This window comes from Ranitomeya imitator, chromosome 10 (genome assembly GCF_032444005.1).
Source record: "Ranitomeya imitator isolate aRanImi1 chromosome 10, aRanImi1.pri, whole genome shotgun sequence".
In the NCBI taxonomy this organism is placed as follows: Eukaryota; Metazoa; Chordata; class Amphibia; order Anura; family Dendrobatidae; genus Ranitomeya; species Ranitomeya imitator.
The window spans coordinates 95711225-95724247 of record NC_091291.1 but is presented as its reverse complement, the minus strand read 5'-3'; the positions used below and the strand labels follow the sequence as shown (position 1 = coordinate 95724247).

Below are 13023 nucleotides of genomic sequence, written 5' to 3'. Positions count from 1 at the left end.
AGGGGATATGTGAGAACATTCTTGTCTATGGGTAAAAAAAAAAGCTTCAGGATTTGTGCTGGTCTTATTTGGAGGAAAGAAACACTGTATAAGCGAGGACCTAATTTAGAAATAGACTGGAGACAAGACTAAAGTGAAGAAAGCTGTGATAAATTTAGAGTTATTGGTTATCCTCGTTGTTGGATTTCATGCAGTGCACTTTACGATGTAGTCATATCCTATAATAATGTAACTATCTGTATATTATTTCTTTAGAGACATTTAGAATTTACCGTCAGGAAAAGAGAAAATGCTGAAATACAATTGGATGGAAAGATAAAATCATTTGAAAACTGGTAAAACATAGGAGTTGATTCGTTGAGATGTAAATTTTGGCGTAAAGATCTTAATTAGCTAGTTGCGCAGCAATATTGAGATTTTTAGGCCATGTTCTCTCTATCAGTATTTGGTCAGTATTTTACATCAGTATTTGTAAGCCAAAACCAGGAGTGGGTGATAAATACAGAAGTGGGGACGTGCTTCTATTATACTTTTCCTCTGATTTTGGCTTACAAATACTGATGTAAAATACTGACCAAATACTGAACGTGTGAACGTGACCATAGATAAACACTGTAGGAAGATAGAACGCACCAGACCATAGGGTGATACCCTTATTAAAAGATACACTAGATCCACGTAATGGATCGCCTGAGGGAGTTGTTTAGGCATAACTCCTGTGAAGGCTTGATAATGGTTGGTGCTGCCTCATGGCTGGGGATGAACCCAACCAGGATGTTTGAAGGAACAGACAATTCACAGTTTCAGGCTGCACCAACCAAAATGAAGATGATAAAATATTCTAAAGGAGTTGGGTTTCTTCCACAATGTGTTTCCACGCCGGTCTTTCTTAAGCCAGGGAAATTAAGTACAGTTGGTTTTTACATTTGAGAAAGATGTCAAGTCAGCTTGGAAACGCGTTGAGGAATAAAAACCGCTTCTTTAGATTATTGGATCAAGGCTCTTCATTTTGGTTAATGCAGTCCAAACCATGAACTGTCTTTTCCTTCAATATTGCAACTTTTGGCGCTTGCATGCCAGTCAGGGCCATCTACACCAATATGGGCATAGCTTGAGCAGGACATGGGCAGGACCATGAATGGTTATGCCCACTTGTCAAATTCACCATAAATTACACTACAAAAATTATGTAACTTACCCAAGAAACGTACCCAATCCCTTCCTGATGTACATTTCTTGCAGTGGTGCATGGTGGTATAAGAGGCACATAATTCATTAAGTGGTGCGTCCCGTTAACGAATCAGGTGATTGTACTCCAGCAAGCACTTTACTAAGTCTTAATAAATTGTCTCCTTATTCTAAAGATGCACAGCATAATAGCCAATGGGTCTGAAGCCTTCATATATTAATATATGGATGATTTAGAGAAGTGGTCTCCAACCTGTGGATCTCCCAGTACGCGCAGATTGCTGGGGCATGCTGGTGGATTAAGTTTTCCAACAGTTGACAGGCTCTTCGGAAACTTTTTTTCCAAGAAAGGTTAGACTTTCTAGTAATGAATTCTGAATATCGGAGCCATTCTGTTGTATATATAGTCGCTTTTGCATTGTAAAACCTTAAATCCACGTGATTTGGAGATTTACCAGAAAAGAATATTGAAAATGGTCCTGCACACTTGAACAATTTTAGTATAGAACAATGGAGATACAAAGGCGTAACTATCTACTCTGAGTCCACACAAATCTTACCCAACGTGAATGAATTGGAAACAAAAATACGTAAGATTATTTATTCATCCCCACAAGGAAAAAGTGTAAGACGTCCTTACCGAGACAACAAGATTTAAAATTGAGTTACGTGGTCACTGGTTTAGTTCATAAACCCGTTTAATCCATTCCCATATATATGAATGGGTTAAATATGTAAAGCTGCCTTTGATTGAATGATCTCATGTTAAAAATCATGTAAATCGCACTGTACTATAAGACATTAAATACATAACCGGAATATACTGTCGCCCACGCTCATCGTCTTGCTCTAGGCCTCACTCTTTACGGTTCAATTTCATATATGCTATTGTTGAAAAGTCCGAAGCTGTGGTCAACTAAGTGCAGAGTACTTACTTCCCATCCTAGATTATCCTCCTTTAATGTGGTCTTCTGCGTCATGATGTAAGGTCCTAGTCTTTCCTCAATTTCAATCTTCTTCTTGGCCCAAATTCCAAGACCAGCTCCTGGTATTGAGGATTCTCTGAGTTCAAAGTCAGATGGGATTGGAATATCATCAGGAATGTAGACGGGGGCTTCGTAGGGCGATCCTTCCTTTGGGGTAAAGTCTTCACTTGTTGGGAATGGTGAAGGAGGTCCTATGGGAATGGGGGACATAATACTGTCCTCTGTCTCCTCTTCTGCACTGTCAACGCCAAGGAGATCCGGATCAGGCTCATACATATTATTTACAAGGTCACTGTCACCTGTAGAAAAGAAAAGAAGTCACAGTTTATGATTCACATCCCATACAAAAAAGAGACAACAAAGTACTTAGAAGACAAGAAGCCTGGTGATTTATAGACATTCCAAATAGCTGTTCACACATTGAAGTGTATCTGATAACTACTGTAAACATAAATTACACTAGTCAGTTGGATCCACTATGACCACCATCGAAGCCTAATGCTTAATTGATGGACATCATTGATATTAGGGAGAACTAGGTGATGTTTCAATGGTCTACTGATTGATATTAACGAGAACTTTGCAATATTTCATCTCACCTTCGGGGGTGCTGCATTAATCACTTGTTTCTGGATACTGGTAAACGTTCTTGCTGATTATTGGTGGTTTTTGGACAACCTGTGATTACCTTGTCACTAAAAGACCCTTACAACAAAAATGAATTGTCCAAAACCGAAGCACCCATTTAATTCAACGCTTCAAATTTGCTAACTTTTGTTTACAATAGATTATAACACAAGTTCACATGGTATTGTTAAAGCTCAATGATCACAAATAGCAATATAAATGACTAATAACCACCTTATTTTCTATACTCCTTCGGTATCCGTCAATGTGCTCGATTAATAAATAGGAATTACTTTTAGTTTATTTTTCTACAAATTTGCCAACCATCCCCCTATCCATAACAGCCACAACATGGCTGCCTGTGAAAACTATTATTAGACATTATTTAATTTGTAAAAAATGCAATAAAAGGAAATTACAAGCTCAACAAACAAAAGGGTAACACAATGAACTGTAATAATGAGGTACATTATTCCCTGAAATAACGGCATGTTGGAAGACTGAGGCCTGATTGTGTATTTTCAGTGGTAAATTCCATGGAAACCTGAACATGCTCTTTCAATTAGGAAATCAGTCTGATTATGTCAGCGAGATATAAATTATTACATGTGAATGGGTAGATTTTGCCTAATGTTCTCTAGGTAAAGTCTATCAAAACAGAGGGCTTATTATATTATGGTTTTAGGTGACCATTCCTATATGCCCTCTGTGTTTTTTTTATAATACTAGTATGATGGGCAGGATCAGCAAAAAGTTTTAAGGCCCCATAGACATTAGACTAATGTCAGCTGAAAGACCAAAAAAGAAAAAACACTACCACTACACCCAATACGACCCAAAAAATATCTGGATTATAATATCCATATCTTGTAGTGGTCAGCTTGATATATGTTTTAAGTCATGAGTTTCAGAGGAAAGCAGGAAAAGCGGCACTCACCACCTGCAATTTCAATAAAATGCACTTTATTTGAAATGAGCAACAGCTGTTTCGCATGAGCACATGCTTCTGCTGGCTCACACTTCTTCCAGAAGAAGCATGTACTCATGTGAAACAGCTGTTGCTTATTTCACTGATGTCTCTCTCTGAAATCTTGTACTTAAAAAAAGTGCCTTTTATTGAAATCGCCGGTGGTGATTGCTGCTATTACTCTGAATGTAATGTCAGCTGAACCCGCTGATATCGATGGGTTCTACTGACCATCTTATGTGCATGGGGCACCGGCCAACTGAGGCTCTTGAGAGATGTTGATCATTCATGTCTGATTTCGGACTGCTGATTGCATTGTTCTCCCCCCTAAAAAGGGATGTCGTAGAGAACATGGGAGCACTCAGCCAAGTGAGCACTTCTTTGAATAGAAGAGTCAGCTGAGATGACTGTTGGCCGAACAGTCAACCTAAGAATTGTTCTGCTAACCGCCATCTATGGTATGTATGTCCAGTCTTAAAGTAAGTTTAGGATTTGCATAAGTCCTCTTGCCAGCTTACTCTTTTTTATCTCACACCTGTTGAAGGACACCTTCTAATTGACCGACAGGAACCTTAAATTGTCACTCATGGCCACATGATGTCTTTTGGCCAATAAACCCAATAGACACCTTAATTTGCATATGATATATGCTTTAGTTTTGCACAACTGTGTCACCCCAGGAGTCTGGTTGCCACAGTGACATTGCATTCCTTAAAGGGGGGTGATGCCATGCCTGGAAGAAAGAAGGGTCCTCTTTCCAGGTAATTTCAGTATACAACACCTTTCCTGACTCCAGACCAAAAGGGGGAGCTCTAACACTAGATTTCAGGGGAGCTTCCCTGATAAGTTCTGGTCTGGAGGTGGGGTTAGTCAGTCAGTCAGAGCTAATCTGAGGAAGAGGAAGCAAGTGAGGAAAGCCTGGGATTGGAGCTGCGACTGAGCTCACCCCAGGACTGAGTGCCAAAGATCGGACACCAGAGTCCGTGGTTGTTTAAGAACTACAGGCCAAGCAACTAAAACTGGAGGACAGGAGATTGCAGGTCTCCTGGTCCCATCTGACACCCGAAGGCACAGCAGCAGATCAGAGCCCAGAGTCACATCGAGGGAGTGACACCTGGACAGGCTCAAGCTGCCTGCCATGCGGGTAGTGTCCAATTTAATGGGCAGACAGTAAGAGGGACTTAAATAGATCATAAAGCATCAATAACCCAGAGAACAGCAGAGCAGGGAGGCTTCCATCCCCACCTGGCTAGTGGGATTCCGAATTGCTTCCAGGCTGCGCAGATCTCATATACCACTTGTTACCTGTGCACCGGACTGCACCTTTGACCAGGAATTAAAGGTAAAGAAAACTGCAGCCCTTGTGTCCTCTACTCCTTTTCCTGCACCCTCAGTCCTGTACCCCAATGTCCACCATCCCTCATAAACTGTACCGGTGGCCCTGGGGCACTGCTCCACCTGTGGGGAGCAGAACCATCCCAGCTGCATCATTATCGGCCCCAGCAGACTCCCTATGCAGCGTCAGCCATTTGTAGATAAATACCACAGGTGGCGTCACGAACAATCCCCCACAAACACTCCTTCATCCCTTTTATTGCACGCCCAGGGCCATGGACAGGGTTGCTACTGCCGTGACCAGGGCTGTATTTGCCACTAGGCACTCGAGGGCACGTGCCTAGGGCGGCGACTATGCGGGGGGGCGGCACCAGAGCAAAGGGTTTTTTTTGTAAGGTCCGGCGGGGTCACCCTGTCTCTAATAATACCCCTCCCCCCGTGGGGGCCATTATACAGTATGGAGCATCATGTGTGGCCATTATACAGTATGGAGCATCATGTGTGGCCATTATACAGTATGGAGCATCATGTGTGGCCCTTATACAGTATGGAGCATCATGTGTGGCCATTATACAGTATTGAGCATCATGTGGGGCCATTATACAGTATTGATCATCATGTGGGGTCATTATACAGTATGGAGCATCATGCGTGGCCATTATACAGTATGGAGCATCATGTGTGGCCAATGGCCATTATACAGTATTGAGCATCGTGTGGCCCTTATACAGTATTGAGCATCATGTGTGGCCACTATACAGTATGGAGCATCATGTGTGGCCATTATACAGTATGGAGCATCATGTGTGGCCAATGGCCATTATACAGTATTGAGCATCATGTGTGGCCCTTATACAGTATTGAGCATCATGTGTGGCCATTATACAGTATGGAGCATCATGTGTGGCCACTATACAGTATGGAACATCATGTGTGGCCATTATACAGTATGGAGCATCATGTGTGGCCATTATACAGTATGGAGCACTGTGTGGCCATTATACAGTATGGAACATCATGTAGGGCCATTATACAGTATGTGGAGCACTGCGTAGCCATTATACAGTATGGAGCACTGCATGGCCATATTTTTTGGGGGGTTTTAATGTATATGAAACAGTGTGATCAGCAGTGCTAAATAGGTGTGGTTGGGACTTGGATATGGGTGTGATTAGTTGTGAAATGGGTGTGGTCAGAGGCGTGGCCTAAAATTTGACGCGGCGCACTATGTGCGCCGCAACCTTTAGACCTTTTTCCCTTCAAAAGTTGGGAGGTATGGCACCGCATTTCCCAGATCACAGCAAGTACCGCAAATCCCATAGGGAATGAATGAGACCAAACACAGTGTTGCCGTAAGTGATCTGTTACGTGGCAGATGCAGAAAAACTGCCCGATCTGCTGCAAAAGGCGACTTTCACATCAGCGATTCTTGCCAAAGTCTATGCTGATAGTGTCATACTCACCAATGGGGAGGCAAGCTAAAAGTGCCTAGGGCAGCATAAACTCTAAATACGGCCCAGGCCGTGACCACCCCTTTAAGAACTGTTCGACCCGGTTCGGAGTGTCCCACGGCCCTAGCGGGTGTTGCACAACAAACCAGAGTAAACCCAACACCCTCATTCACAATAGATAATTTCTCCAACATTTATCTCTCCCGCCTCTTCTAGCCAAGCACTGTTATGTGGCTGTCTTATCGCGAACATATCTCAAAGAAAGAAAAGGATAGGCAATCTGTAATTGGACAGGCCAGATCCTTCTCTTCAATGACATTGCAGATTGGGGGTGCCCATGCATATTAAACTTTTGGCCAATCCCACCGATATCGGCAGTTTTGGCATACATTAGTCTGCTGTTTATAAGGTCTTTAAAGAGACTATCTAGAATTGATTTCTGTTAAAAGGATTATATCAATGCTATCTACTGTCTTGCAAGGTCTGAAAGTCATGATTCACATGGGTCATAAATACTGGTTGTTTTCAATTCACCAAATAAGTTGCGCCACTGAGGTTTTCACATTTTTTTTAGATCAAAATAATTAATTTTTCAGTTTTTACATAAAAACACTTCCTCCACTAGTCTCTATTTAACCACCTAATAACCTAAAGAATATGCTATATAAATAAATTACATTTTTTACAAGCTCAGTTTGCCCACCTCTTGGCCAATGTGAAATGCTCTAGAGTTATTATCTAACTGCAATTAGTATTGTTGTTGATGTTGGAATTATAGACACCATACATCTTACCTTTAACCCCTTAGTGACCGAGCCAAATTTTTGAAATCTGACCAGTGTCACTTTATGTGGTAATAACTCTGCAACGCTTCAACAAATCCCAGTGATTTTGAGATTGTTTTTTCGTGACACATTATACTTTATGATAATGGTAAATTTAGTTCAACATTTTTTGTGTTTATTTATAAAAAATATTAAAAATTTGAGAAAAATGTTACAAAATTAGCAATTTTCTAAATTTGAATGATTATCCCTTTAATCCAGATAGTCATACAACAGCAAACCATTAATAAATAACATTTCCCACATGTCTGCTTTACATCAGCACCATTTGTAAAATGTTATTTTATTTTGTTAGCATTTTAGGAGGTTTAAAAATGTAGCAGCAATTTTTCATTTTTTCAAAGAAATTTACCACATTTATTTTTTTAGGGACTTATCCATGTTTGAAGTGATTTTAGGGGTCCCATATATTGGGAAACCCCCAAACGTGATACCATTTTAGAAACAGCACCCCTAAACATATTGAAAACTGCTGTCAGGTAGTTTATTAACCCTTCAGGTGCTTTACAGGAATTAATGCAAAGTGGTATGACAGAATTGAAAATGTGTATTTTTACCACCTAAATGTTGCTAACTTCTAAACAGATTACTACAGCCGTCAGACTCTAAGGCCGCTATTTGGCCATGAATTGCCATCGCAAACATCAGGACAACAAAATCATGATCTGAGGGCACCAATTGTGACAACGAAGAAGCCCCCACACTCTGTTAACCATTTATAATGATGTAGTCACTATTGACAGCAGCATCTAAGGGGTTAAACAGATTTAGAAGGTGCAAATACTGATCGTGGCTGATACAGCAAGTTGTCAGCTATAGTGTACAACCAACAGATGCTGGATTGTCATCTGTATGGGGAGGCTATTCTCTTATATCTCAGGTCAGTTAAAAGACGTATTGGCGGTCATTAAGGGGTTAACCCCTTCAAGACCCAGCCTATTTTGACCTTAAAGACCTTGCCGTTTTTTGCAATTCTGACCAGTGTCCCTTTATGAGGTAATAACTCAGGAACGCTTCAACGGATCCTAGCGGTTCTGAGATTGTTTTTTCGTGACATATTGGGCTTCATGATAGTGGTAAATTTAGGTCAATAAATTCTGCATTTATTTGTGATAAACACGGAAATTTGGCGAAAATTTTGAAAATTTCGCAATTTTCACATTTTGAATTTTTATTCTGTTAAACCAGAGAGATATGTGACACAAAATAGTTAATAAATAACATTTCCCACATGTTTACTTTACATCAGCACAATTTTGGAAACAAAATTTTTTTTTGTTAGGAAGTTATAAGGGTTAAAATTCGACCAGCGATTTGTCATTTTTACAACGAAATTTACAAAACCATTTTTTTTAGGGACCACCTCACATTTGAAGTCAGTTTGAGGGGTCTATATGGCTGAAAATACCCAAAAGTGACACCATTCTAAAAACTGCACCCCTCAAGGTACTCAAAACCACATTCAAGAAGTTTATTAACCCTTCAGGTGCTTCACAGAAGCAGAAGCAACATGGAAGGAAAAAATGAACATTTAACTTTTTAGTCACAAAAATTATCTTTTAGCAACAATTTTTTTATTTTCCCAATAGTAAAAGGAGAAACTGAACCACGAAAGTTGTTGTCCAATTTGTCCTGAGTACGCTGATACCTCATATGTGGGGGTAAACCACTGTTTTGGCGCACGGCAGGGCTTGGAAGGGAAGGAGCGCCATTTGACTTTTTGAATCAAAAATTGGCTCCACTCTTTAGCGGACACCATGTCACGTTTGGAGAGCCCCCGTGTGCCTAAAAATTGGAGCTCCCCCACAAGTGACCCCATTTTGGAAACTAGACGCCCCAAGGAACTTATCTAGATGCATAGTGAGCACTTTGAACCCCCAGGTGCTTCACAAATTGATCCGTAAAAATGAAAAAGTACTTTTTTTTCGCAAAAAAATTCTTTTAGCCTCAATTTTTTCATTTTCACATGGGCAACAGGATAAAATGGATCCTAAAATGTGTTGGGCAATTTCTCCTGAGTACACCAATACCTCACATGTGGAGGTAAACCACTGTTTGGGCACATGGTAAGGCTCGGAAGGGAAGGAGCGCCATTTGACTGAAAAATTATTTCCATCGTTAGCGGACACCATGTCGCGTTTGGATAGCTCCTGTGTGCCTAAACATTGGCGCTCCCCCACAAGTGACCCCATTTTGGAAACTAGACCCCCCAAGGAACTAATTTAGATGCCTAGTGAGCACTTTAAACCCTCAGGTGCTTCACAAATTGATCTGTAAAAATGAAAAAGTAATTTTTTTTCACAAAAAAATTCTTTTCGCCTCAATTTTTTCATTTTCACATGGGCAGTAGGATAAAATGGATCATAAAATTTGTTGGGCAATTTCTCCCGAGTACGCCGATACCTCATATGTGGGGGTAAACCACTGTTTGGGCACTCGGCAGGGCTCGGAAGAGAAGGCGCGCCATTTGACTTTTTGAATGGAAAATTAGCTCCAATTGTTAGCGGACACCATGTCGCGTTTGGAGAGCCCCTGTGTGCCTAAACATTGGAGCTCCCCCACAATTGACCCCATTTTGGAAACTAGACCCCCCAAGGAACTTATCTAGATGCATATTGAGCACTTTAAACCCCCAGGTGCTTCACAGAAGTTTATAACGCAGAGCCATGAAAATAAAAAATAATTTTTCTTTCCTCAAAAATGATTTTTTAGCCTGGAATTTCCTATTTTGCCAAGGATAATAGGAGAAATTGGACCCCAAATATTGTTGTCCAGTTTGTCCTGAGTACGCTGATACCCCATATGTGGGGGTAAACCACTGTTTGGGCGCACGGCAGGGCTCGGAAGGGATGGCACGCCATTTGGCTTTTTAAATGGAAAATTAGCTCCAATCATTAGCGGACACCATGTCACGTTTGGAGAGCCCCTGTGTGCCTAAACATTGGAGATCCCCCAGAAATGACGCCATTTTAGAAACTAGACCCCCAAAGGAACTAATCTAGATGTGTGGTGAGGACTTTGAACCCCCAAGTGCTTCACAGAAGTTTATAACGCAGAGCCATGAATATAAAAAAAAAAATTATTTTCTCAAAAATGATCTTTTAGCCTGCAATTTTTTATTTTCCCAAGGGTAACAGGAGAAATTTGACCCCAAAAGTTGTTGTCCAGTTTCTCCTGAGTACGCTGATACCCCATATGTGGGGGTAAATCACTGTTTGGGCACATGCCGGGGCTCGGAAGTGAAGTAGTGACGTTTTGAAATGCAGACTTTGATGGAATGCTCTGTGGGCGTCACGTTGCATTTGCAGAGCCCCTGATGTGGCTTAACAGTAGAAACCCCCCACAAGTGACCCCATTTTGGAAACTAGACCCCCAAAGGAACTTATCTAGATGTGTGGTGAGCACTTTGAACCCCCAAGTGCTTCATAGAAGTTTATAATGCAGAGCCGTGAAAATAATAAATACGTTTTCTTTCCTCAAAAATAATTATTTAGCCCAGAATTTTTTAATTTTCCCAAGGGTAACAGGAGAAATTTGACCCCAATATTTGTTGTCCAGTTTCTCCTGAGTACGGTGATACCCCATATGTGGGGGTAAACTACTGTTTGGGCACATGCCGGGGCTTGGAATTGAAGTAGTGACGTTTTGAAATGCAGACTTTGATGGAATGCTCTGCGGGCGTCACGTTGCGTTTGCAGAGCCCCTGATGTGCCTAAACAGTAGAAACCCCCCACAAGTGACCCCATTTTGGAAACTAGACCCTGAAAGGAACTTATCTAGATGTGTGGTGAGCACTTTGAACCCCCAAGTGCTTCATAGAAGTTTATAATGCAGAGCCGTGAAAATAATAAATACGTTTTCTTTCCTCAAAAATAATTATTTAGCCCAGAATTTTTTATTTTCCCAAGGGTTACAGGAGAAATTGGACCCCAAAAGTTGTTGTCCAGTTTCTCCTGAGTACGCTGATACCCCATATGTGGGGGTAAACCACTGTTTGGGCACACGTCGGGGCTCAGAAGGGAAGTAGTGACTTTTGAAATGCAGACTTTGATGGAATGGTCTGCGGGTGTCACGTTGCGTTTGCAGAGCCCCTGGTGTGCCTAAACAGTAGAAACCCCCCACAAGTGACCCCATTTTAGAAACTAGACCCCCCAAGGAACTTATCTAGATATATGGTGAGCACTTTGAACCCCCAAGTGCTTCACAGACGTTTACAACGCAGAGCCGTGAAAATAAAAAATCATTTTTCTTTCCTCAAAAATTATGTTTTAGCAAGCATTTTTTTAGATTCACAAGGGTAACAGGAGAAATTGGACCCCAGTAATTGTTGCGCAGTTTGTCCTGAGTATGCTGGTACCCCATATGTGGGGGTAAACCACTGTTTGGGCACACGTCAGGGCTCGGAAGTGAGGGAGCACCATTTGACTTTTTGAATACGAGATTGGCTGGAATCAATGGTGGCGCCATGTTGCGTTTGGAGACCCCTGATGTGCCTAAACAGTGGAAACCCCTCAATTCTAACTCCAACACTAACCCCAACACACCCCTAACCCTAATCCCAACTGTAGCCATAATCCTAATCACAACCCTAACCCCAACACACCCCTAACCACAACACTAACCCCAACACACCCCTAACCCTAACCACAACCCTAATTCCAACCCTAACCCTAAGGCTATGTGCCCACGTTGCGGATTCGTGTGAGATATTTCCGCACCATTTTTGAAAAATCTGCGGGTAAAAGGCACTGTGTTTTACCTGCGGATTTTCCGCGGATTTCCAGTGTTTTTTGTGCGGATTTCACCTGCGGATTCCTATTGAGGAACAGGTGTAAAACGCTGCGGAATCCGCACAAAGAATTGACATGCTGCGGAAAATACAACGCAGCGTTTCCGCGCGGTATTTTCCGCACCATGGGCACAGCGGATTTGGTTTTTCATATGTTTACATGGTACTGTAAACCTGATGGAACACTGCTGCGAATCCGCAGCCAAATTCGCACCGTGTGCACATGGCCTAATTCTAAAGGTATGTGCACACGCTGCGGAAAACGCTGCGGATCCGCAGCAGTTTCCCATGAGTGTACAGTTCAATGTAAACCTATGGGAAACAAAAATCGCTGTGCACATGCTGCGGAAAAACTGCACGGAAACGCAGCGGTTTACATTCCGCAGCATGTCACTTCTTTGTGCGGATTCCGCAGCGGTTTTACAACTGCTCCAATAGAAAATCGCAATTGTAAAACCGCAGTGAAATGCGCAGAAAAAAACGCGGTAAATCCGCCATAAATCCGCAGCGGTTTAGCACTGCGGATTTATCAAATCCGCAGCGGAAAAATCCGCAGAGGACCAGAATACGTGTGCACATTCCTAACCTTAACCCTAGCCCTAACCCTAGCCCTAACCCTACCCCTAGCCCTAACCCTACCCCTAACCCTAACCCTACCCCTAGCCCTACCCCTAACCCTACCCCTAACCCTAACCCTACCCCTACCCCTAGCCCTAACCTTAACCCTAACCCTACCCCTACCCCTAACCCTAACCCTACCCCTAACCCTATTCTAACATTAGTGGAAAAAAAAAAATTTCTTTATTTTTTTATTGTCCCTACCTATGGGGGTGAC

General features: G+C 41.9%; 1 protein-coding gene across 3 annotated transcripts in view; it reads right to left on the bottom strand.

Moving 5' to 3' along the window:
• PRDM16 (PR/SET domain 16) overlaps nt 1-13023 on the bottom strand; it is a 796061-nt gene that overhangs the window by 524132 nt on the left and 258906 nt on the right. For all 3 annotated transcript variants that reach the window (XM_069741567.1, XM_069741569.1, XM_069741566.1), the window contains exon 2: nt 2124-2473. In XM_069741567.1, coding sequence (XP_069597668.1) covers nt 2124-2473 — 350 coding nt within the window. The remainder of the gene's footprint in view (nt 1-2123; nt 2474-13023) is intronic.